Source organism: Pecten maximus, chromosome 1, assembly GCF_902652985.1.
Source record: "Pecten maximus chromosome 1, xPecMax1.1, whole genome shotgun sequence".
NCBI lineage: Eukaryota > Metazoa > Mollusca > Bivalvia > Pectinida > Pectinidae > Pecten > Pecten maximus.
In genome coordinates, this window is record NC_047015.1 from 13,359,927 (window position 1) to 13,387,786 (window position 27,860).

The 27,860-nt window shown below is 33.9% G+C and overlaps 1 protein-coding gene and 1 long non-coding RNA gene across 4 annotated transcripts; one reads left to right on the forward strand and one right to left on the reverse strand.

The window, feature by feature from the left end:
• The first annotated feature begins 5,282 nt into the window (after positions 1 to 5,282).
• Positions 5,283 to 9,198, forward strand: LOC117325495. The gene is made up of 2 exons (XR_004532275.1): positions 5,283 to 5,342; positions 5,431 to 9,198. It is a non-coding gene; the product is annotated as an uncharacterized LOC117325495 (long non-coding RNA).
• A 4,494-nt stretch (positions 9,199 to 13,692) lies between these two features.
• LOC117325500 (progestin and adipoQ receptor family member 3-like) lies at positions 13,693 to 27,450 on the reverse strand. 3 transcript variants are annotated; one of them, XR_004532277.1, is made up of 8 exons: positions 26,794 to 27,450; positions 26,333 to 26,495; positions 24,068 to 24,220; positions 23,553 to 23,750; positions 21,361 to 21,451; positions 16,282 to 16,362; positions 15,205 to 16,107; positions 13,693 to 15,150 (listed from the first exon to the last, which is right to left on the reverse strand). XR_004532277.1 is itself a non-coding variant. In XM_033881774.1 (7 exons), exons 1-7 carry the CDS (start codon positions 27,045 to 27,047, stop codon positions 16,064 to 16,066), a joined length of 984 nt encoding a protein of 327 aa, XP_033737665.1. In that variant the 5' UTR covers positions 27,048 to 27,450; the 3' UTR covers positions 13,693 to 16,063. The 3 variants fall into 3 exon arrangements, 2 of the variants coding, with proteins under 2 accessions (XP_033737665.1, XP_033737655.1); XM_033881774.1 differs by having other exon boundaries at positions 13,693 to 16,107; XM_033881764.1 differs by lacking the exon at positions 13,693 to 15,150 and having other exon boundaries at positions 16,106 to 16,362; positions 26,794 to 27,448.
• Positions 27,451 to 27,860: the final 410 nt, after the last annotated feature.

Here is a 27,860-nt window from a genome sequence, read left to right on the forward strand (position 1 = left end):
GTTACTAGATCACCTGTACATCTGATACAGTTACTAGATCACCTGTACATCTGATACAGTTACTACATCACCTGTACATCTGATACAGTTACTACATCACCTGTACATCTGATACAGTTACTACATCACCTGTACATCTGATACAGTTACTACATCACCTGTACATCTGATACAGTTACTACATCACCTGTACATCTGATACAGTTACTACATCACCTGTACATATGATACAGTTACTAGATCACCTGTACATCTGATACAGCTACTACATCACCTGTACATCTGATACAGTTACTAGATCACCTGTACATCTGATACAGTTACTAGATCACCTGTACATCTGATACAGTTACTAGATCACCTGTACATCTGATACAGTTACTACATCACCTGTACATCTGATACAGTTACTACATCACCTGTACATCTGATACAGTTACTAGATCACCTGTACATCTGATACAGTTACTACATCACCTGTACATCTGATACAGTTACTACATCACCCGTACATACAGTTACTACATCACCTGTACATCTGATACAGTTACTACATCACCTATACATCTGATACAGTTACTACATCACCTGTACATCTGATACAGTTACTAGATCACCTGTTCATCTGATACAGTTACTACATCACCTGTACATCTGATACAGTTACTAGATCACCTGTACATCTGATACAGTTACTAGATCACCTGTACATCTGATACAGTTACTAGATCACCTGTACATCTGATACAGTTACTAGATCACCTGTACATCTGATACAGTTACTACATCACCTGTACATAGTTACTAGATCACCTGTACATCTGATACAGTTACTACATCACCTGTACATCTGATACAGTTACTAGATCACCTGTACATCTGATACAGTTACTACATCACCTGTACATCTGATACAGTTACTAGATCACCTGTACATCTGATACAGTTACTACATCACCTGTACATCTGATACAGTTACTAGATCATTGGTACACTTGATCTAGATTCTGGATATCATGTACATATTGACATACTTTCTATTTGTATATTTTATATAGTTTCTAGATCTCCCTTACTTTTGAGATAGTTTCCAGATCTCCAGTAGTTTACCCGGTGCTTTCCTTGTCCTTGATAAACGACCTCATATTCACTATTTATACACCATATGTTGATTTCTAGGTTGCATGTCAGCAGTATAATAAACATTGATAGTTTGTTTCTAAAACAAAGTACTTGTACACCATTCTTTATAGTCTTTATATCATATATAAACAGTATCAATCTACCCAATGTTTCCTATCTTACCAATGTATACCAGCTCATAATGATCATTTAATTTATACATAAATGTTTTTAATTTAAACTCATGTACTAGATGGTTGTCTTTATCCCTTGGGGGAGGAAATGTTGTTTTTTACTTGCCTAGATTTTCAGATTTGTTAGAATTCTAACTCTGTGTATGTAATAAACAAATGATTTACTTTAGTAACAAATAGATAAAGTACAAATATAATATATAGTATGTAGTAAATACTGCTTATATTGATAGATAAAAAAATCCTACAATTTATCTATGTTGATCAAATACAATACTTTCTGTGTTCAAATACCAGTAGTTATGTGTAATTGGCTAGGTGTGTAATTGGCTAGGTGTTTATGACCCCAATATTAGGCTATACATCTATGATAGTGTCTAACAGTATGGAAACACTTCAGAACCCCATCTGTAAGTAAGTGTGACATTTAGAGACAAACACAATCAAGTGCAGATGTTAACCTGTGAGTATGGCATTTGTCCTGAAGTATCATTGGATATTTTGCCATGGTGCTTGAATAGTATTTATATTTTTAACGCACAATCTGGTGTTGGTTGGCTATTCAAATCGCTTTCGTCCAGGGTCTGTCTTCAGTCCATCCGCATACAACCCTTGTTAGCGCTATTTCTCAGAAAGCTCATCATGGATCGTTCTTGAATTTCATTTAGATTCCTAGAAGTTTGTTAACCCCATTTCTCAGATTTATTATATAAGTTCCTCTTGTTTTCAAATAATTAAAAGCAAGGAGAGAAAAGTAAAGAAAAAAAATCAGTCTTACAGAGATCCAATAAAGGACATTCGATGGTGGGGGCCAAGATCCCTGTCAAATCTCTTGCACAGATTCTCACAAAAACCTCACTTACGAATTCTGGTACCTAGGTAATCTAAGGTGAGTCGGTCTCGGAAGTAAAGTTATGGAAGTCATTGTTCACCAAAGTATACTTCATGTTATCAAAAGAAGGGGGTGTTAGCAGTAATGTTATTTTCAATTCTGTGCTTTTAGTCCTACCTAACTATGATTAAAATAGTTTGATCCCAAAGTAATATCCATTTGTTATCTAAAAACTTATAATCAATATGTTCCATGGACTAGGTTTAATTTCAAAATAACATAATCTAACAATTCTTGTAGAAGGTTGGTACTGTAATATGATGTGAAGGTTGGTAACATATTATATTGTAAAGGTTGTTATCGTAATATGATGGGAAGGTTGTTATCGTAATACAATGTGAAGGTTGTTATCGTTATATGATTGGAAGGTTGTTATCGTAATATGATGGGAAGGTTGTTATCGTAATATGATGGGAAGGTTGGTACTGTGACATAATAATATCACGTTGGTCAATCCTGTTATAAATGATGTCTGTGGCCCTCGGATGGGGATGGAGGAGGAGGAATGTGGTGGATGTCCACTTGTTAAATCCTTAGGCCTTGGCACAAATGTCCGATGCATGGTTCATATATATGGTACATATGTATAAATACAGACTGTGGGTCGGAAATGTCCCCTTAGTCTCTGGATCTGTCCCTGGGGGTTTCCTTTTACATATGTATGAGATACTTTTAAATTAGTGGTTGAGCTGCAAACCTTATTTCAGAATTGTTAATGAGTTAAGTTATTGCATGTCCTGTCACATTTGCAATGGAACTTCTGTGGAAAATTACTTTTGACTGCTGTTGTATTTACTCATAAAGGGAGATAACCTGCTGTTGATGATCTGTATAACCAAACATTAGAAAACGTGCCATTATTTTGTGTCTGCTGTGAAGTATGATATACATGTATTTTTTTCTTAAATTTTTTATTTATTCAAATTATAATTAAGATTTATTTCATGATTTTGCTGATGTTTCAAAATCAATAATTTCTGCCTTTGTAATATATCACTTAGGCTCATGTACATGTACCTCCTGAATTTTGGTCCAGAGTTACCTTTAAGAAAATGAAACATTACGAAAATCTTTGAACTGGTATAGGATGATCTCCATTTGGCTGCTGTGGCCAATGCTAGAGTAATGCTATACCTGTAAATGCTGGCCTCCACCAGTATAAAGTCATAGATGAGACCTAGTGGACTGAGATATCGTGTAATGTCACTGTGTCATAGATGAGACCTAGTGGACTGAGATATCGTGTAATGTCACCGTGTCATAGACGAGACCTAGTAGACTGAGATATCGTGTAATGTCACTGTGTCATAGATGAGACCTAGTGGACTGAGATATCGTGTAATGTCACTGTGTCATAGATGAGACCTAGTGGACTGAGATATCGTAAAGTGTCACTGTCATAGATGAGACCTAGTGGACTGAGATATCGTGTAATGTCACTGTGTCATAGATGAGACCTAGTTGACTGAGATATCGTGTAATGTCACTGTGTCATAGATGAGACCTAGTAGACTGAGATATCGTGTAATGTCACCGTGTCATAGATGAGACCTAGTTGACTGAGATATCGTGTAATGTCACTGTGTCATAGATGAGACCTAGTGGACTGAGATATCGTGTATTGTCACCGTGTCATAGATGAGACCTAGTTGACTGAGATATCGTGTAATGTCACCGTGTCATAGATGAGACCTAGTGGACTGAGATATCGTGTAATGTCACTGTGTCATAGATGAGACCTAGTTGACTGAGATATCGTGTAATGTCACCGTGTCATAGATGAGACCTAGTGGACTGAGATATCGTAAAGTGTCACTGTGTCATAGATGAGACCCAGTGGACTGAGATATCGTGTAATGTCACTGTGTCATAGATGAGACCCAGTGGACTGAGATATCGTGTAATGTCACCGTGTCATAGATGAGACCTAGTTGACTGAGATATCGTGTGATGTCACCGTGTCATAGATGAGACCTAGTGGACTGAGATATCGTGTAATGTCACTGTGTCATCTTCATGATCCTTTAGTCCAGGTGGACTGAGATATCGTAAAGTGTCACTGTGTCATAGATGAGACCTAGTAGACTGAGATATCGTGTAATGTCACTGTGTCATAGATGAGACCTAGTGGACTGAGATATCGTGTAATGTCACCGTGTCATAGATGAGACCTAGTGGACTGAGATATTGTGTAATGTCACTGTGTCATAGATGAGACCTAGTGGACTGAGATATTGTGTAATGTCACTGTGTCATAGATGAGACCTAGTGGACTGATATATCGTGTAATGTCACTGTGTCATAGATGAGACCTAGTGGACTGAGATATCGTGTAATGTCACTGTGTCATAGATGAGACCTAGTGGACTGAGATATCGTGTAATGTCACTGTGTCATAGATGAGACCTAGTGGACTGAGATATTGTGTAATGTCACTGTGTCATAGATGAGACCTAGTGGACTGATATATCGTGTGATGTCACTGTGTCATAGATGAGACCTAGTGGACTGAGATATCGTGTAATGTCACCGTGTCATAGATGAGACCTAGTGGACTGAGATATCGTAAAGTGTCACTGTGTCATAGATGAGACCTTGTAGACTTGAGATATTGTGTAATGTCACCGTGTCATAGATGAGACCTAGTGGACTGAGATATCGTGTAATGTCACTGTGTCATAGATGAGACCTAGTGGACTGAGATATTGTGTAATGTCACTGTGTCATAGATGAGACCTAGTGGACTGAGATATCGTGTAATGTCACTGTGTCATAGATGAGACCCAGTGGACTGAGATATTGTGTAATGTCACCGTGTCATAGATGAGACCTGAGATATCGTGTAATGTCACTGTGTCATAGATGAGACCTAGTGGACTGAGATATCGTAAAGTGTCACTGTGTCATAGATGAGACCTAGTGGACTGAGATATTGTGTAATGTCACCGTGTCATAGATGAGACCTAGTAGACTGAGATATCGTGTAATGTCACTGTGTCATCTTCATGATCCTTTAGTCCAGGTTTTGTAGTCAGGCTGTATTTGTTACCTCACAATGACATAGTAGGGTATATATCTTGTCTGTCTTTATCACCATCTGTTTGTAGATACAACAAGGAACCACCTATCTACAGGTGACAACTGAGCCTGATAGATCTAGGTACCACACTATCTACAGGTGACAACTGGGCCTGATAGATCTAGGTACCACACTATCTACAGGTGACAACTGAGCCTGATAGATCTAGGTACCACACTATCTACAGGTGACAACTGGGCCTGATAGATCTAGGTACCACACTATCTACAGGTGACAACTGGGCCTGATAGATCTAGGTACCACACTATCTACAGGTGACAACTGGGCCTGATAGATCTAGGTACCACACTATCTACAGGTGACAACTGAGCCTGATAGATCTAGGTACCACACTATCTACAGGTGACAACTGAGCCTGATAGATCTAGGTACCACACTATCTACAGGTGACAACTGGGTCTGATGATAGGACTAGGTAGCGCACTATCTACAGGTGACAACTGGGTCTGATGATAGGACTAGGTAGCGCACTATCTACAGGTGACAACTGGGTCTGATGATAGGACTAGGTACCGCACTATCTACAAGTGACAACTGGGTCTGATGATAGGACTAGGTAGCGCACTATCTACAGGTGACAACTGGGTCTGATGATAGGACTAGGTACCGCACTATCTACAAGTGACAACTGGGTCTGATGATAGGACTAGGTAGCGCACTATCTACAGGTGACAACTGAGCCTGATAGATCTAGGTACCACACTATCTACAAGTGACAACTGGGCCTGGTGATAGAACTAGGTACCACACTATCTACAGGTGACAACTGAGTCCCACACTATCTACAGGTGACAACTGGGTCTGATACAACTAGGTACCACACTATCTACAGGTGACAACTGAGTCCCACACTATCTACAGGTGACAACTGGGTCTGATACAACTAGGTACCACACTATCTACAGGTGACAACTGGGCCAGATGATCGACTTAGGTAACCTGCTTTTCCCTTGTCTGTTCTACAATATTTGTTGATGAATATCACATTAAACATTATCGATCAAAAAGTTGTATTGTACTGCCACATATTAGAAAAATGATTAGTTCACCTGCATGCTACGTCATTATTTAACTTTTCATTGTAAACCTTTTATGTAACTCATGTGAGATCTAGTCAACTTATTATTGATGTGACTTTTGCTTGATTTCTTAGAGAATTTTATGTATTCAACAAATTATATTCCACTCTTTCATGCTATTTTGATTTTTCCCATTTTATCTCACATTCCATTTGTTTTATTTTAACTTGTTGTGATCTGAGAGTGGTGTAAAAGTGTAACAGAGTAGCTACCAAATGTATTTACTAACTTTAAATACCAGTGCTGTAAACTAGATGGTGTTGTTACCCAGAGACTAAACCTTCAGATTGATGTTGCTTTCATATTTTACAGGAGAATCTTCGTACTTGCTTAGAAAAAGACAAATCTTTCTCACATACTTCACAGGGTTATATCCCGCGGTTGCTAGGGAAAAGATAAATTGATCTCGCACAGGGGAGGTGAAGACAGCTGGCACGCACTTTATGACACTGTTCACAATAACATAACTTCATCATTTTATGTTGAGTAACCATGTCTTAATGATGACATCATTAATTTTGATGTACATTCCAAGGAGCATTGCAGGTGGTGCGATGAAAAACTTTCAGGAAAGCTTACATTTGCTTGTAAGTATGTGAGAAAAATAATCAAACATGGGTCTGTTACGTGAGCAAGTATATCTCAACCCTGGTGTAAGAGTTTGGCTGGCCAGCATTCGACATGCCTCGTGCAGACTGGCCAAACTCTTACACTTGTCATAATGTCATAATGATGAATTATTTCTACTTGAAGGTTTCTGGTGAACAGATTAGATTGCTGTTTCTTCAGTCTGGAATTGATTTATTTGTAAAATGTGAGAACATTATTCAAACATGGGTCTTATCCATACCATCATGTTGACCAGGCCAAACTCTTACACTCTGGGCAATATATCCCTGTCAACAGAACAGATCCTAGTAAAAAAAAAAAAGGAGATCACAGCTAGGACTAGTAATCCATAACATGACTAGATATATTTTATACTTTAACCTTATGAGGATAAACTCCCATATTTTCTGTTTTTAACTTCACCAAAGTCTATTTTAATGCTTCCCTGGCTGTGGTATGAGGTTGTAATTGGGAATTATTGGTCCTGTAAAATAGTTCTGGTTGTGATTTTAATTCATTATCAAGAAATCTAATAAAATCTTTAAGGGATTGTACTCATACAGTAGGTGTCATTCTATTGCGAAACTACATGAAATTGGCAATTGTGTTACTTGTATGGTTTTTATTTCAGGCTATTGTAACTTCCAAATCCTACATGAACACACAAATTTGTATAAAAATTGGATACACAATTTGCAATCTTCTTTAAAGCCAAACATTTACAATTTACTACTTTATATTCAATTTGCTTTTGGAATGATCTCTTTAATCTAGAAGTGTAAAGCACAAAATTTGAGAATAAAATATAAAGGATTTCTATTGTTATAGCAACTGGAGATATCAGTCTAAGACAACACAAAACACGGAGGACTGGAAAATACCCAGCGAGATTGTGCACAATTAATTTTAATTCAAGCTTGTTCCATTCTGTTAATTATTTCATTTATTTGATAAAAGTTTTGATTCCTTATGTAGTACATTGTATCTCTTTAACAACAGATGTTATGTAATACATTTCCCTAACAACAGAAGTTATGTAATACATCTCTGAAACAACAGATGTTATGTAGTACATCTCTGAAACGACAGATGTTATGTAGTACATCTCCCTAACAACATATGTTATGTAATACATCTCTGAAACAACAGATGTTATGTAATACATCTCTGAAACAACAGATGTTATGTAGTACATCTCTGTAGTGACATGTTATGTAGTACATCTTTGTAACAACAGATGTTATTTAATACATCTCTGTAGTGACATGCTATGTAGTACATCTCTGTAATGACAGATGTTATGTAATACATCTCTGAAACAACAGATGTTATGTAATACATCTCCCTAACAACAGATGTTATGTAGTACATCTCCCTAACAACAGATGTTATGTAATACATCTCTGAAACAACAGATGTTATGTAGTACATCTCCCTAACAACAGATGTTATGTAATATATCTCCCTAACAACAGATGTTATGTAATACATCTCTGAAACAACAGATGTTATGTAATACATCTTTGTTACAACAGATGTTATGTAATACACTCTGAAATGACAGATGTAATATAGTACATCTCCCTAACAACAGATGTTATGTAATACATCTCTGTAATGACATGTTATGTAGTACATCTTTGTAACAACAGATGTTATGTAATACATCTCCCTAACAACAGATGTTATGTCATACATCTCTGTAGTGACATATTATGTAGTACATCTCCGTAATAACAGATGTTATTTAATACATTGTATCTGTACTGTTACATTTTCTGTATAATAATATATAATTCATTGTAAGTGGTTCCCTTTTCACCAGGTCTCGACTGCCTGGAACTTTACATGTTTCTTTGTATGAACTCCTCTGGAATAAACATTTCCTATGGAAAAGGTTTGGTGTTGAAAGTTCTAATAATGAAGGTCAATTCAAGGAATGAGTGTTCTGAGTTAAAACCATTGGTTTTCATTCTTGAATGTGTTTTTAGATGAATGACTGTGATGATTGTTAAGTTTGAGGTAGCCAACTATTGTCTAAGTTATAGATGTATGTATATGTATATTATGCACCAACAAATGTTGGCACTCGTGGTTGTATAGAGAATGTAGAGGGTACACAGCTAGTGTGCTAGTATGACCATTCATGTCTTCAGAGATTAATAATGAACTGATCAATAAAAAATTAACTACAAAAATCTTTGAAATCTTGTTAATTTTTCCTTGGGGAGACTTATAATCACCACTTTGTCAGTCTGTTTGTCACCATTTATACAACAATTTCTTCTCCTTCCCTAAGGGATGCTCCTGACTAAATTTGGTTAAAATCCGTTCACTCGTTCATGACTAGTAGCGTTTTTAAGAACATACTTTTATTTCCCCTATTGGGCGTCACCCCTCCTGATGAGATAAATGAAAACTGCAAATAGACAGAATATGTGAATAATAATCAAATCAGCTTCATAACACATACCAACATACCAGTATTACTGAAATTGAAATTTACTTGAAATAAAGATAGTTTTGAAATTGTACATAGTTTTTATAAGTCCCCATTTGAAATACGCTTGCAAGTTATTGGACAAATGTAAAAGTATTATTGATTCTGATAAATGAGAGAAAAAACATTTAGAGGCAGCCAGAATTGTGACTGGTCTTCCTATTTTCACTAGTCAACAAAGTTTTTATTATCAGACTGGAAAGGAGATAATTGAGCAGTCGTGGAAAATCCAGGAGACTTAAAATATTTTACAAAATACATGATAACCTTACCCCTTCTCATTTACACAACATTATGCCTAATCCATTAAACACTTGGCAATTAAATTTGAGAAATGAAAATGATTATATAATTCCAAAGGATAAGAATAACTAGATTAGAAAGATCATTTATACCTAATACAGTAAAATTTTGAAATGAATTCAAACCCAATCATGCAATATTATTTCTACATTTAGATGTAAAATTTCTTTGAAAGGAATTATTTTGGTTATCAATAGTTTATAACAAAATAAATACTGCATACAAGACTCTGATAAAAATGTAGTTCCTTAAGTGCTAACCTTAAACTCATTAATTTGATTTAGTTTTCCCAGTGTTAGATCAAATGTAGAACATTATTTGTTAGAATGTCCATTATTTGATGTTTCTAGATATGTCTTGGAACATAATAACTTATATTTAGCAAATAATTTATATTAAGCTCACCTGGCCCATAGGACCAAAGTGAGCTTATGCCATAATATGGCATCCGGCATCCGACTCCTTCATAACCACTGATGGGAATGGGAACAAAATTTGACTTGTAGCATCGTTATAGGCTGGGGATTCAAAATTGTACAGAAGGCGGGGCTGAGAGGCAGGGCCAAAAGGGGTCAATTTGGCTAAATTAATATAAAAGACTTTTTCTCTGAAACTAAGCAATGTACATCACTCATAGGGACTTGGTTGCTGTATCTTTGAAAAAGTTTAAATCCCCACCCTTTAACCATATATAGCATTTCTGGGAATCAACAGGTTAACACAACCCTGTTATAAAAATAGGACCCTCGGGTCTTTCCCCACCCCTAAGGATTTATAATTAGTTCCTTTGTTGTATCTATGAAATGCTGAGATCCTGACCCTGAACATAAAGAGATAAACACAATCCTAATGTAAAAATAGGCCCAGGGGTCTTTCCCCACCCCAAGAGGCTAAGTTTCTTTAACACAAATATCATGTTCTGAAAACAATCCCTCGGGTCTTGGGGCCCCTAGGGAGTCTGGACTTCATTTCTTGGTTTTATCTTTGAAGCAGTTGAGATCCCTTCCTCATAACCATGTATAGCATTTTGACACCAACATGTGAACATGTTTTGATGTTTTATCAAATCCAGTCAGGTAAGTGATACATGCCCATTCCTACTCAGCATTGTGGTACTCTGATGACACGGCAGGGAGCCCAAAGCTCGGAAACAGCAATGGTGGTGTGGTACATACCCGAAGAAAGAATGTGTAGAGAGTTTCAGGATGTGTCAAGTGGTCTGCCATCTACAGTGTCAACTAGTTATCATAATTTCTACCACAATACCCTGTGTTATTCAACTCTCAGACCATCAGTTAATCATTACAGCTGTTGATTAACAATCTGTTTATACCACACATGGTATAAACTCTGTTCGCATTTTGATTGGCTAACACGGTGAACTTTGACCCAAGCGGCAATTGTTATTGACGTCATCAATAATCTAATGACGTCACATCACCGGGTCCCGGACATCACCAGTACACTTTATTTGCATACGCGAAATTATACTTGGCCATGTTTCCCTTTGATTCAAGCCGATATTATTGTGGTAGAAACAGGTCACACGACTCGAAATTGTTGGATATGGAATTTATTTCACACGAGTAAGTTATTTTTTAAAAGTTGCAAAAAACACTCGCTAAAGCTCCGGTCTTTTGTAACTTTAAAAAAATAACTTACTCGTGTGAAATAAATTCCATATCCAACAACCACTCGTTGTGTAACCTCTATTTAAACCAATATGTTCATTATTTCTGTTATTGAATGATATGAACATATACATCACTTATATTCCCCATGTTATAAAATGAACCTCATTTAGTTAATGTAAAATATATTGTGTCAGCAATTTATCAGTTTGCATTTATAGGTATGCGTTTGAACATACACTTTATATAGACATACGGGTACGGTCATAACAACACTTTATTCAGACATACGGGTACGGTCATAACATGATATATATTTGGTAAACTTTATCTTATAGGCAAGTTTTGACCTTTTCATCCTCAGTCTTTCAATAATTTGCGGCCGAATGTATAATTCATCATTTATGTCTTAAGATTTGACAGATCAAAAGTTTTTCAACTTTTGTCTAATTCCATTTGTATTTTTGCAAATAAAATTTGTTTAAATCAGATCAAAGGAAGTGATCCCCAAATAACTACAGTGACCAAGGATCAATGTTCAAATACAACTCGGATCACAAGCTACGACGTGTGTCCCTGTTTGATTAACCTGTTTCTATGTCTACCACTATAAATGACTCAAGAATATCAATACCTTTTAATTCTATGCTATATATAATATGCATGGACCTTCATATGCCATTTCTTCTTATGATGGTGAGCTAATAATTGATTGATTCAAATTGTTCTATGTCCGTGGTCCATCCGTAAACAGAAGCCATGTTTTTGCAATTTCTTTAAAAGTACTCAAGGATATTTCTCCCACTTCACCAGTAGGTTTCTCTTGGTCCCTAGTTGTGCCCATTCAGGTTTTAGTCTGAATGGCAAACAAAATGGCCAATAGGCATTCATCTTCGATTTTGACAGCTGAAAGTTGTTATTATACATTTCAGAAAGTTCTTTCTGAATTTGTTCTCTTAAGACTTCATATGTAGGTTCCCCATGTTAGCAACTTAGAGGAAGAGGGGAAAGAATGAAAAGGTAGAGAATACATTAATCTTTCTTATGACTAATACATTGTATGTCAATATTAAAAACTGCCCACAGAATATGTAAATCAGAAAATATTAATGTCTTTTCCTCTCAAATTATTCAAATTTATCTTTGTGCCATATTCAGCATTGACAGAAAACACTTCAGAACCAGTTCTTGTATCATTCAGAAATGTTTATATATTCATCCTTCCATATTCAGAAATTAAATAGAATTAACACAAGTCTCGTGCTTTTAAAAAAAAGACAACATCTATAAAGGTTAAAAATTGTATTTGTAAAATGGTAATAAAGACATTAAAAAGACAATAGTGTCAAAAACTTTGACAAAATCAGTAAAACTGTACAGAATTCAGTTCCCTGTTTTTATATGCCTCTTTTTTAAGTAGCCAACCGTTAATAACATCACAATGCCAGTTATAGTAAGTAATTGTACACCATATGACTAGATGTCAGATACAATATTGAACAGTACACATATAGTATATTTATACAGATTACAATAGTAATAACAAATTATTGGAATTATAAATTGAATTGTTAAATACAGAAAAACAAAATGTATATGTCATTTGTTCAATCTTATGTTGAATAAGAAACCTTCATATGATATCATAAAAAGATTAACATGATGACTTTCTATGATGGAAAATATTTTTTCTGTTGTATAATGAAATCCAAAGACCCTCTATCATGTATAGCATTTCCCCAACTTTATACTTCTCCACTTCTTGGCACCAAGGGGAACAACATCCTTCCTATATAAAATGTTTAATTCTATACGTTTCCACATACTGTAAATCATTTATATTTCGCGAGTACTTAATTTCGCGAACTCATCTCATGCGACTTATTCGCGAATACATAATTTCGCGAATTCTGATCTCAAAATGACTTTAAATTCGCGGATGACGTTAACAGGTCGGCGATATTTCCCTGTGGAGAGTGCAGTGAGTTGTTTTCAATGTAAATAAAGCTTCCATGCCCGTTCATATGTAGTGTTTTGTGATATAAAATTACAATCTGATATAAGTATATCATTTATCATTTTATTATTACTTTAACGGCGATGTCTGTTCACCAACTAAATATTACGGTAGATTCAAAATGGACGCCATTTATTCTTGTCATTCTTATATAAATATTCGCGAGGGATTTGAATTCGCGTTGTACTCTCCTCGCGAATTAACGCGAAAATAAATCCCACGCGAAATATAAGTGATTTACAGTATGCTTCAAAGCAAATTGAGTTGACAATGATAAACTGTTCAGAAGTACATATACAATGTACCTTAACAACAACAGGTCTCAGGCCATTCAAGGTCATTTGACATGAAAAAATTTGAGATATGTACTATATGTACAGGTTTATTGTGTCTTTATCATTTCAATGTTCCTTACCCTGTCCTTGAAATTACCTTGACAATTTCTACAATCTAGAATCCTCATCACCTAATAATGTTCCCTGTAAATTTCTATTTTGAGTCCCAAAGGACCAGAGAGTTAAAAAGTAAAAAATCAAATTTAATAACTGGGTAGTATTTTAAAATCAAAACAATATAACAAAAACAAAAGAAACTATAATTCTTCCTCAAAATTCATAAATCAAGGGCAAAATAAGAACAAAATATAGATGTTCATGTCCTTGATGGAGACCCATGAATAAGGCCAAGTCATTTGGAAGCCCAAGTTTCTTTTTGCTTTGTCAAAGACACCCATCATGAAAAAACTATTTCAAATCTTGGTTATGTCCCCAAAATGGGAACCGGGGTGGTGTTATTGGAACCATAAAGCATACTGTATTCTACCTAATAAACGCATTGTGTACTTACAAAAACTCAAAATGAGTGCGCCAAATAAAACTATGTACAGGGAAAAGTTTAATTTCCATGTGAAATCTGGGTGAAAAAAACAATTCTTTTAGACAGCTTTATGTAGTGAAAACTTTGGTTAAATTGAAGCTTATATTAGCAGATCAGTGATGTAGGAAACATTTTTATGTTTTAATTATAGTGCACCCAACCTTTTTTCCATGAAAAAATAGTGCAGTTATAAGGGCAGGTACATTTATTAGGTCGAATATGGTATACATGTATATAAATGAACAAACTTTGCATATAAAATTTGTCAGATGTTGGCCTCCTCACTGATTCCAGTGTTCTAGTACAAACAACTGATCATGCTACATTTATCAATCAGCTGAAGTAAAACAATAACCCGGACAATTTGGTAGATCTTACATAGGATAAACAGGTCAATTATATAATGGACAAAGCAGGAATGTATGTGTCAACAAGATCACAGAATACACATGTACATAGTATAAATAATATCTGTCAAACACTATCGATCATCTACTTGGGACATAAATTAACAAAAGGCATTTCAAGACTGTGACTAAATTGTGATCAAAATGTAATAAAACTAATGGAATACACAAAAAGAAACTAGTTTGCCTTTGAAATGACATGGATGCTCCTGTTTGATAGAAGATAGTAATGGAAGAATATTTTCCTGAGTCTTATATCATATAATTTGGGTGTTGTGTTGGAAGTTGTTGAGGACATCAATGAACAAATCTCTTATTACACTTGATCTAGTAGTGATATCTATATAGACCCCTTATTATGTCATAAACCTGATCTAGTAGGTAAGGATATCTATATAGACCCCTTATTATATCATAAACCTGATCTAGTAGGTAAGGATATCTATATAGACCCCTTATTATTATATCATACACCTATAACAAGTACAAATTATAAGTTAATGCCTATTTATACTTGCATTGTCTCATTTTTATAAATTCATAATTACGATAATTGGCACGATGAATAAAGATTTTGAAAAAAAAATCCCATGAATCTATTGAAGTACAAAATCTAATAACAATTAATTTTAAGTACAAAGAAATACTTAAACTTTCAAATATCGAAATCATTATGCAAAATACTTTAAATGCTATAAACATGGTCCAGAGTACTGATAATAAAATGTAATAATTCAATGAATGTAAATCCTAAAAATAACTTAGTACCTGTTCTCTCATATTGTTTAAAATGTACAAAATAAATAAATAGTCCTCTCAAAAGAGTCAACTTGATGTCACACTCTTTGCAGCATTTTTCTCTCATGATTCAATCGTCACCCATGATAACATCACTGAAAACTAGCAGGACAGCTCACACTTTGTATTTCTTACATCCAGTAGTTAAATGCCTTCATTGTACCCAATTCTACCACCATAACTGTTCACAGAGATCCTCTTTTCCTGTAACCATATTCTGTCCTTTGTAACACAGGACAGGGTGGCAGATTCATTATAATCATTTATCCGGTCCTTAGGACATGGATGGTCGATTCGATACAGCAATATATCCTGTTCTGAGGACATGGATGGTCGATTCAATACAGCAATATATCCTGTCCTTAGGACATGGATGGTCGATTCAATACAGCAATATATCCTGTCCTTAGGACATGGATGGCCGATTCGATACAGCAATATATCCTGTCCTGAGGACATGGATGGTCGATTCGATACAGCAATATATCCTGTCCTTAGGACATAGGTGGTTGATTCGACATTCATTTATCCTTCCTTATTGACATGGGTGGTTGATTCGATACAACAATAAATCCTGTCCTTAGGACATGGATGGCCGATTCGATACAGCAATATATCCTGTCCTGAGGACATGGATGGTCGATTCGATACAGCAATATATCCTGTCCTTAGGACATAGGTGGTTGATTCGACATTCATTTATCCTTCCTTAGTGACATGGGTGGTTGATTCGATACAACAATAAATCCTGTCCAGCATAGTGCCAAAAGGTGAAGGCTGCAACCACTATAACATGCCACCACTGGTGGCTAGAGCCTACAAAGTCAAACAGACCTGCAATGGAAAATAAAACCATAGTTGACTGGGTATAGCTAGGACTTTTTTTCTTCTAATAAATCAAATAATTTTATTCGAAAATGAATGAGGGATTTGACTGCAAAACCTTAAATCTCAATGAACACTACAGGTAAATCCCTACAACACTGTTTCATAATGTTGTGACTCAATGAATGTCATTAAAAACAAACAGAGAATGACTGGGGAACTTGTTTGTCCACACAATTTATATCACATAACTAAACAAAATGTATTTTAACAAGTCTTGAAGTCAAAATGTGGAGGACAAAATCAATCAAAGACAGCCATTTTATTGAGCCATTTTCAATGACTGGAACGTCATTGGCCATATTATTATGCCATCACAATCAAATTCTGACTGGTACAACCAATGAAAACGCTCCAGGGAATATTAACACTACAGACACTTACAAAAATATTACATGACTGAATTCACTGGACAACAAGCCGATTAAGATATGTGATAATGGTTTATAATATTACCACTCTGGAGACTGGGATTAATGTTATGATATGTGATAATGGTTTATAATATTACCACTCTGGAGACTGGGATTAGTGTTATAATATGTGATAATGGTTTATAATAATGTTATGATATGTGATAATGGTTTATAATATTACCACTCTGGAGACTGGGATTAATGTTATAATATGTGATAATGGTTTATAATATTACCACTCTGTAGACTGGGATTAATGTTATGATATGTGATAATGGTTTATAATATTACCACTCTGGAGACTGGGATTAATGTTATAATATGTGGTATTGGTTTATAATATTACCACTCTGTAGACTGGGATTAGTGTTATGATATGTGATAATGGTTTATAATATTACCACTCTGGAGACTGGGATTAATGTTATAATATGTGATAATTGTTTATAATATTACCACTCTAGAGACTGGGGTTAGTGTTATGATATGTGATAATGGTTTATAATATTACCACTCTAGAGACAGGGATTAATGTTATAATATGTGATAATGGTTTATAATATTACCACTCTGGAGACTGGGATTAATGTTATAATATGTAATAATGGTTTATAATATTACCACTCTGGAGACGGGGATTAGTGTTATGATATGTGATAATGGTTTATAATATTACCACTATGGAGACTGGGATTAATGTTATGATATGTGATAATGGTTTATAATAATGTTATAATATGTGATAATGGTTTATAATATTACCACTCTGTAGACTGGGATTAATGTTATAATATGTGATAATGGTTTATAATAATGTTATAATATGTGATAATGGTTTATAATATTACCACTCTAGAGACTGGGATTAGTGTTATGATATGTGATAATGGTTTATAATATTACCACTCTGGAGACGGGGATTAGTGTTATGATATGTGATAATGGTTTATAATAATGTTATGATATGTGATAATGGTTTATAATAATGTTATAATATGTGATAATGGTTTATAATATTACCACTCTGGAGACTGGGATTAGTGTTATGATATGTGATAATGGTTTATAATAATGTTATAATATGTGATAATGGTTTATAATATTACCACTCTAGAGACTGGGGTTAGTGTTATGATATGTGATAATGGTTTATAATATTACCACTCTGGAGACTGGGATTAGTGTTATGATATGTGATAATGGTTTATAATAATGTTATAATATGTGATAATGGTTTATAATATTACCACTCTGGAGACTGGGATTAATGTTATGATATGTGATAATGGTTTATAATAATGTTATAATATGTGATAATGGTTTATAATATTACCACTCTAGAGACTGGGATTAGTGTTATGATATGTGATAATGGTTTATAATATTACCACTCTGGAGACTGGGATTAATGTTATGATATGTGATAATGGTTTATAATAATGTTATAATATGTGATAATGGTTTATAATATTACCACTCTGGAGACTGGGATTAATGTTATGATATGTGATAATGGTTTATAATAATGTTATAATATGTGATAATGGTTTATAATATTACCACTCTAGAGACTGGGATTAGTGTTATGATATGTGATAATGGTTTATAATATTACCACTCTGGAGACTGGGGTTAGTGTTATGATATGTGATAATGGTTTATAATAATGTTATGATATGTGATAATGGTTTATAATAATGTTATAATATGTGATAATGGTTTATAATATTACCACTCTAAAGACTGGGGTTAGTGTTATGATATGTGATAATGGTTTATAATATTACCACTCTAGAGACGGGGATTAGTGTTATGATATGTGATAATGGTTTATAATAATGTTATGATATGTGATAATGGTTTATAATATTACCACTCTGGAGACTGGGATTAATGTTATAATATGTGATAATGGTTTATAATAATGTTATGATATGTGGTATTGGTTTATAATATTACCACTCTGTAGACTGGGATTAATGTTATGATATGTGATAATGGTTTATAATATTACCACTCTAGAGACGGGGATTAGTGTTATAATATGTGATAATGGTTTATAATATTACCACCCTGGAGACGGGGATTAGTGTTATGATATGTGATAATGGTTTATAATATTACCACTCTGTAGACTGGGATTAATGTTATGATATGTGATAATGGTTTATAATATTACCACTCTGTAGACTGGGATTAATGTTATGATATGTGATAATGGTTTATAATATTACCACTCTGGAGACTGGGATTAATGTTATAATATGTGATAATTGTTTATAATATTACCACTCTAGAGACTGGGGTTAGTGTTATGATATGTGATAATGGTTTATAATAATGTTATGATATGTGATAATGGTTTATAATATTACCACTCTGGAGACTGGGATTAGTGTTATGATATGTGATAATGGTTTATAATATTTACCACTCTGGAGACTGGGATTAATGTTATGATATGTGATAATGGTTTATAATATTACCACTATGGAGACTGGGATTAATGTTATAATATGTGGTAATGGTTTATAATAATGTTATGATATGTGATAATGGTTTATAATATTACCACTCTGTAGACTGGGGTTAGTGTTATAATATGTGATAATGGTTTATAATATTACCACTCTGGAGACTGGGATTAACGTTATAATATGTGGTAATGGTTTATGATAATGTTATGATATGTGATAATGGTTTATAATATTACCACTATGGAGACTGGGATTAATGTTATGATATGTGATAATGGTTTATAATATTACCACTCTGGAGACGGGGATTACTGTTATGATATGTGGTATTGGTTTATAATATTACCACTCTGGAGACGGGGATTAGTGTTATAATATGTGATAATGGTTTATAATAATGTTATAATATGTGATAATGGTTTATAATATTACCACTCTAGAGACTGGGATTAGTGTTATGATATGTGATAATGGTTTATAATATTACCACTCTAGAGACTAGGATTAGTGTTATGATATGTGATAATGGTTTATAATATTACCACTCTGGAGACGGGGATTAGTGTCAGGGGTCGACATTAACGCTTGTCCGATTGTCCGGTACCAGACGAAATTGATGTCGGACAAGTGAAATCATTAAAGTACTTGTCCGACGGGACAAGTAACAAATCTGTCATTGTGTTTTATTTATGTTATATTCTGAAGTCAAAACTGATTCAATACTCACTGTAAAATGAGTAAAAACTCCTTTAAATTGTGTTAACCATCGAACGGAAGTAAGCAGACTTCCGTGCCCTAGAAAACGGTGACATGTTTTAATGTTTTCACAGTAGTAAGTTTGTTTATAATTTAGTCGAACGGTTCTCCGTGAAAGTTAATTATTTTAGAGTACTTCATTCATCTGCTTTTAGGTAAAAAAAAGGATGGTTTGGTAAAACTTTTAATAACTTGTAATAATACTTTCTTGCTGTTTTATTGTTGTTAGTAATTATTATGAGTCGAAATTATGGCTTGCAGTGCTTACCTCTACTTTATAATAAATCATCTCGCTGTTCACACATAACAGATAGAAAGTAGAAACACATGTAGGACAAGTGATTATTTCATTCGGACAAGTGAATTTATCTTATCACTTGTCCAAAGGGACAAGTGCAGAAAAAAGTTAATGTCGACCCCTGATTAGTGTTATGATATGTGATAATGGTTTATAATATTACCACTCTGGAGACTGGGATTAATGTTATAATATGTGATAATGGTTTATAATATTACCACTCTGGAGACTGGGATTAGTGTTATAATATGTAATAATGGTTTATAATAATGTTATGATATGTGATAATGGTTTATAATATTACCACTCTGGAGACTGGGATTAGTGTTATAATATGTGATAATGGTTTATAATAATGTTATAATATGTGATAATGGTTTATAATATTACCACTCTGGAGACTGGGATTAGTGTTATAATATGTGATAATGGTTTATAATAATGTTATAATATGTGATGATGGTTTATAATATTACCACTCTGGAGACTGGGATTAATGTTATAATATGTAATAATGGTTTATAATATTACCACTCTGTAGACTGGGGTTAGTGTTATGATATGTGATAATGGTTTATAATATTACCACTCTGGAGACTGGGGCTAGTGTTATGATATGTGATAATGGTTTATAATATTACCACTGGGATATTTTATCACCAGAGATTACTACCAGGTAATCTAACCTGTATTTTTATACAATCACCAGAGATTACCACCAGGTGATCTAACCTGTATTTTTATACAATCACCAGAGATTACTACCAGGTGATCTAGTACCTGTATCTTTATACAATCACCAGAGATTACCACCAGGTGATCTAACCTGTATCTTTATACAATCACCAGAGATTACCACCAGGTGATCTAACCTGTATTTTTATACAATCACCAGAGATTACCACCAGGTGATCTAACCTGTATCTTTATACAAAGATTATTTAAGGACAATGATAGAAGTTTTCAGTTTTATTTTTTAGGCAGAGATTCCATTACTTACCGGGAACAAAGCGTTCTGGGAATTTGGTGAGATAAAACCCTAATGCCATCACTCCAAGGCTATACATTACTACTATCTTTGGCACGAATAACTGAAAGTAAATTAAAAGCTGTTATGAGACAGAAGATAATACATTAGACTTCTACTTTATAGACAAGAATGTCTCAAAAAGTGATAAGATTTGTTCATCAAACTTTTGTAAAACAAAACAAAAAATAGTGCACAATCTATTTTAAGGTACATTTTGTATATGTATTTAGCACAGTAATGTGTGTATGTTAAGTCAAAACATCTGCTAAAATTTACACCAGATAAAAAAAAATTACATTCAACTTCACATACATATTTCTGGGTCATTTTCACGTTACTGTCACATACCTGTAGTCATTGAAATTGCTACTAGTGCTCTTTTTGATAAATCTCTTCATCATTGACAGTATGTTCATGAAATTCTGATATTATCACATTATTTTTAATGTTTTAGATACAGAGTCAGGTAATAAATATGTTTGTTTAATTGTATGCCGTACTAAGTTTTATCTGCACTATGTACTATGTTTTACCTATACTATGTTTTACCTGTACTATGTACTATATTTTACCTGTACTATATTCTATGTTTTACCTGTACTTTATACTATATTTTACCTGTACTATATTCTATGTTTTACCTGTACTTTATACTATATTTTACCTGTACTATATTCTATGTTTTACCTGTACTATGTACTATATTTTACCTGTACTATATACTATATTTTACCTGTACTAAGTACTATTATGTTTTAACTGTACTATGTACGATATTTTACCTGTACTATAAACTATGATTTACCTGTACTATATACTATATTTTACCTGTACTATGTACTATATTTTATCTGTTCAAGTTCAAGTTCTTTATTTACCAAAAGAAGTTCTTTATTTACCAAAAGCCCTAAGGCCTATAGGTATACAATATATATATCATTAAACAATTACATATGTGTACAGGAGAGTGTTTCATACATATACATGACAATTGTACGATATAAAATTATCCACACTAATCAATTTTGTCTTTTGTGAGCAAAGTATAGATATTTTCCTAAATTTGACAACTCTCTTACATTATTAACAGATAATAGTTGAATTAATTTAAAAACAGATGGTCTTTTGTAGTAATATTGTTTTATATATTTTACCCCCAGTTCTGTATATAATGGACATATCAAAATAAAATGAAACTCATCCTCGATGTCACCCAAATCACAATTGTTACAGCTTCTATTTCTTCGAGTAATATTATTATGTCTACCTACTTCTATATTTAATATGTGTGAGGATGTTCTAAACTTAGTTAACATACATTTATATTTTGTTTCTATAGGTTTACGTAGATAAAACTGTACACAGTGGCTACCTTACTATATACATTTACTATGTTTTACCTGTACTATGTACTATGTTTTACCTGTACTATATACTATATTTTACCTGTACTATATACTATGTTTTACCTGTACTATGTCCTATGTTTTACCTGTACTATATACTATGTTTTTCCTGTACTATATACTATATTTTACCTGTACTAAGTACTATTATGTTTTACCTGTACTATGTACATGTACTATATTTTACCTGTACTATATACTATGTTTTACCTGTACTATATACTATGTTTTTCCTGTACTATATACTATAGTTTACCGGTACTAAGTACTATTATGTTTTACCGGTACTATGTACTATATTTTACCGGTACTAAGTACTCTTATGTTTTAACTGTACTATGTCGATATTTTACCGGTACTAAGTACTCTTATGTTTTAACTGTACTATGTCGATATTTTACCGGTACTAAGTACTCTTATGTTTTACCTGTACTATATACTATGTTTTTCCTGTACTATATACTATAGTTTACCGGTACTAAGTACTATTATGTTTTACCGGTACTATGTACTATATTTTACTGGTACTAAGTACTATTATGTTTTAACTGTACTATGTCGATATTTTACCGGTACTATGTACTTTGTTTTACCTGTACTATATACTATGTTTTACCTGTATTATGTCTAACAGTTCTTGTTTTACCTGTACTAGATGTTTTACTTGTAGTGAATACTTTTGTTGTGCTATGCTTTACTTGTTTTCATCTGTATATGATTTACCTGTACTATGTTTAAAATTTGCAACATAACTACCTGTACTATATCAGCTGATATGCCCCCGTTTAGATATATCCAGTGGATTGTTGGTAGAACTCCATAGGCTCCTAGTCCTACATACACCATTATACGTTTATTACTCCACTCATTTGAGAAATATCTGGGGTTCTGCATCATGAAGAAGGTTGATATTGACAAACAGGTGATGATGAATAAATAGATGTCACGCCAAATCTGAAATAGTCAATACAGTATGGTTCAATACTCTCTTCATATTTTATGACAAAAGCATGTTCATAAGTATTCATCTTTTTGTGTTCATTTGAAATCCAAGCACCCATTTTATGATTTTTTTTAACTTTATATCATATTCAGAAATATCATAAACATCTAACCTCAAATAACAAACAAAAAGATCCAAGCTATATGATGACCCCCTGGGTGAATTGTTTAGTTTGAGAGCACAGATTGTGAGTACTTTGTAGATTACCCAGTACATTGAATTTGCCTTACTGGAGCTGTATATTACTGTGTAACACATGAAAACTTACCGAGAGACAGTAGAAAGCGTAATGAACAGCTGGTAGATAACAGCCGATGACTCCTATAGAGATTCCTGTCAGGTCTATTGCCAGCCATCGCTTACTCGCTCTTTCTGAATGGCATGCAAACATGTGGAAACCCGTCGAACACAACATACAAAACTAGTGGAAATAAAAATAACATGATTTATTATATTGCAGTAAACCTTCAGACGTCAATAGGTTAACAGTAAGTGTGTAAAATATTGTGTCAAATAACTGACAAAAAGCATAATATATATGATTTTGTATGTTTTTTATGCACATATATATCACACTTATAACTTTGCGTTATAATTTGAAAATTGATGAACAAAATTAACTGATGTTTAATGCTAAAAGGCTAAAATTAGACATCTGACAACATATATTTGCTTATGTAGATCTAGAGTATATTGGATAAATATCAGTACAAGAGGCCCATGGTCTTTAACGGTCATCTTATTCTAAAGACCCTTGTACTGTTGAAGTCTACAAATTTAGTAGCAGGTATAGTGGTACTGTTGACCATGATGGCCATTTTCGATTTCTAGTCAACCCAAAAAATCAAAGTGTCAAGGCCACTCATAGGTGCTGTGCATGAGGGATTAAAATACAGGAGAAAAGCAAATATTATATAAATATTTGTATAAAATGGCATGAAATAAGAAGACATTTTTCTTGTTTTTTCAAGTGCATTACTGAATATTTTACTGATGATTATCCTATGTCATTTTAAGGAATTTTATTTACTTTAAAAAGGCTGTGGTTGCGTTAAAGTTGTGATGAATAGTGAAGAACTATGGTTTTAAACCTCACTTGAATTTGCCTTCTTTGTTTATTATTTTATTATTTTTCTTCTTTATTAAGTTTAATTCTTAGATTGATTAACCTGTGATGTCCGTCATGTTTCTAAATACACCACATCGTGATTCCCTATATATAAGATTCCTCTAAATTACTCTCCCAGTTTATTTTGGTTCCTAAGCTTTAAATAAAATTGTACTCATTTTTTTCTCCATGTAATAACTGGTCTGTTTCCTGATTCGAGATGTGATAACTTTCATTAGAAGAATCTCGTCTCGGAAATTTGTTCCTGATGAACTGGACTGCCTTATCTGTTCTGGTGACTTGAGCAAACAATCAGATATTTCACTTATTGATTTCCAATTGGCTGAGGGCCATTTTTATCAACTCAAGAGCTTGAGGTGACTTTCCAATGTCACATCAACTAGAGTGTATACAAGTTACCTTCCCTCCCACAAAACAGGTAGCGTAATAATTTGCACAGAAAATAGTTCGGAATATTCAGGGATAAAACAGCTCAATGTGTACGATTTAAACTGTTTTTTTCTATAATTTATTCAACTAAAACAAATATCTTCAAACATATAAAAGCGTGAATCATATTACTTAATCACAAACAAATACCTTGCAGAAGAAGACAAGATTGTCTAATGTGTTGTTAGCATATTTTGGGAAGAATTATTTCTGGTCCAATCCTAAACTCATATCGGGATTTATCATACAAGTAAGCAATATTTTTATTCCCCTGAGAGTTTTGAATGAATTTGTTCCAGTAAAATTTGGCAATAATCGCTTAAGATTGTTGTTTCACAGCACCTAATAACCGCACTTGCCCAGGATCACTTCAGCATCATTTCAGGAAAGTTTGAGTAAATTTCAATGGAGGAACTTGAGAAGAAGTTTGAAATGTGTTTATCAAGATTAAGGTCATGGCGACCATCTTGAATTTCCAACTGACGCAAAAATTAATAACAGTTGGTCAGGACCATTTCAGGATCATTTCAGGCAAGTTAAGAGCTAAATCCCACTGATGGCTGGAACTTAAAAAGAAGTTTGAAAAATGATTTTCAAGAATAAGATGAAGGCCATGGTGGCCATCTTGGATTTCAGACCAACTCTGTATATAACAACACATGGTCAGGACCATTTCAAGAACATTTGCAGGTTTGAGCTGAAGCCCACTAATGTGGGCATGGCAACCATCTTGCATTACTGATCACCAACCCGTAAAATGACAACGTTAACACTTGGTCATGACCATTTCAGCCAGGATAGAGCTGAATTCCACTGGTGGAACTTAAGAAAAACGTTTGAAATGTGAAAAGTTTACGCACTGTGGACTATGGCATATACAAAACAATAGATATAGGTCATCCTGTCCCTTTCAGATCAGATGACCTAAAATTGCTGCCTAGTATGAAATACAATTTATTGCATGTGTATACATACCTGGTAACAGAAGAGCCCCAGTGTGACAATAACGTGGTCAGTGTAAGATGATTTAAGTATGGGTAGCACAATAATATTGTCATAAAACATCAGGAAGAAGAATGCGATGAAACCCACCAGGTGAGACCAGATGTTGATTGTCTCATTGTTCCAGACAAATAAACTGAAAAGTGAAAGTCACAACTAAACAAGTGATATGGGCAAAACAGCATAAGTTTGTTAATATAACCAACTCGAAAATATGACTGTTACAATCCGTTTTTCATCTTTAAATTCTTCCATTGTTTTGGATTTTTTATATGCATATTGTATGAATACTTCTTCTTATTGTAACTCCCTTCCGTCAATAATGACGTTGCATTTCATTGATTGCAGTGTTAAGATAATTCAATCAAATTGATGCTGCAGCGATAGCAATCAACAATAATACATATTTTACTATATGAAAAATAATACTTTACCTTTTTAAGCACAAGCTAAACGGCAGAAACACTCTATAACCCTTGACTACATATGGATTTCCTTGCAAGAAGTCTGGTATTTCACTATATTTGAACAGCGGTATTTCCTTCTCGTGAGCATCACAAAAGTTTGTCCCACATGTTTCAATGCCCCTGTCAATCTCAATGTCAAGTATCTGGTAAGAATCGCGCTTGACCAGCGTTTGCCCAGATGACAAAGGTCGGAAGTTGAGGTTTTCTCCGAAGCGTCCCATGCTCCACTAATAATGTGCCCCGCGTATCTATCAATATAACAGTATATCCTATGCATAGGAATAAAAAATAAAACCGTAAAATATTTACACTACGCCTAGTGTATGTTAAACATCTCTCTGCTGGTTGGTACCTGTTTTGGTATCACGTTACCATGCAGACCAAGAAACAGGACACTGGTAGCCTGTATTTATAATGCTTTTTCAATATTGAACTAAGAAGTTTGACGCTAACTGAACTGAATAAACAGTGTAAATAAAACGCATTTTTCTGAACTCATCATTATGAGTTATGCCTACACCTCTTACAATGCTAGTACAACTTCGACTTTTTCCTTGACATGTTACACGCTACACACAGCCATGTTTATATTCCGAGCAATGTCGTGTGCGACGCTTGAAAACCTGAGAAAGAAAAACGTTTTCGAGGGCCTGATGTAATCCAGACGTTTCGTCCCAATTATTTCGTCCTATATGTTCCTAATAGATTTCATGATTAGGAAAACTAGATAATGAAATAACATTTCACATGCATATTGTATAAAATAAAATAAAACAGACAGTAAAACAAGATTGGTATAATCAAAACATTCTACATTGTCTCTCAAGTAACAAAAAGCAAATATGACACTTTGGGCAAATTTGTTGCAATGTGTAACGCTGGTCAAGCGCGATTCTTACCAGATACTTGACATTGAGATTGACTGGTTTAGGTTTGGGTTTATGGTTTAAACCTGGTTTTCAAAACGGTTTGTAAACTAAAACTGGTTTGCTCTTGAGAAACAAATGCAAAATTCTAGTTTTCAATGTGGTGTC

What these genes read in the sequence shown, in the direction of transcription:
- LOC117325500 (XM_033881774.1), bottom strand. Translation starts at nt 27,047, where the DNA reads ATGGGACGCTTCGGAGAAAACCTCAACTTCCGACCTTTGTCATCTGGG. An exon ending in ACGCTTTCTACTGTCTCTCG is followed by an intron (nt 23,751 to 24,067) that starts GTAAGTTTTCAT and finishes TGACTATTTCAG; the next exon opens with ATTTGGCGTGACATCTATTT. An exon ending in TATCAGCTGATATAGTACAG is followed by an intron (nt 21,452 to 23,552) that starts GTAGTTATGTTG and finishes ATTTACTTTCAG; the next exon opens with TTATTCGTGCCAAAGATAGT.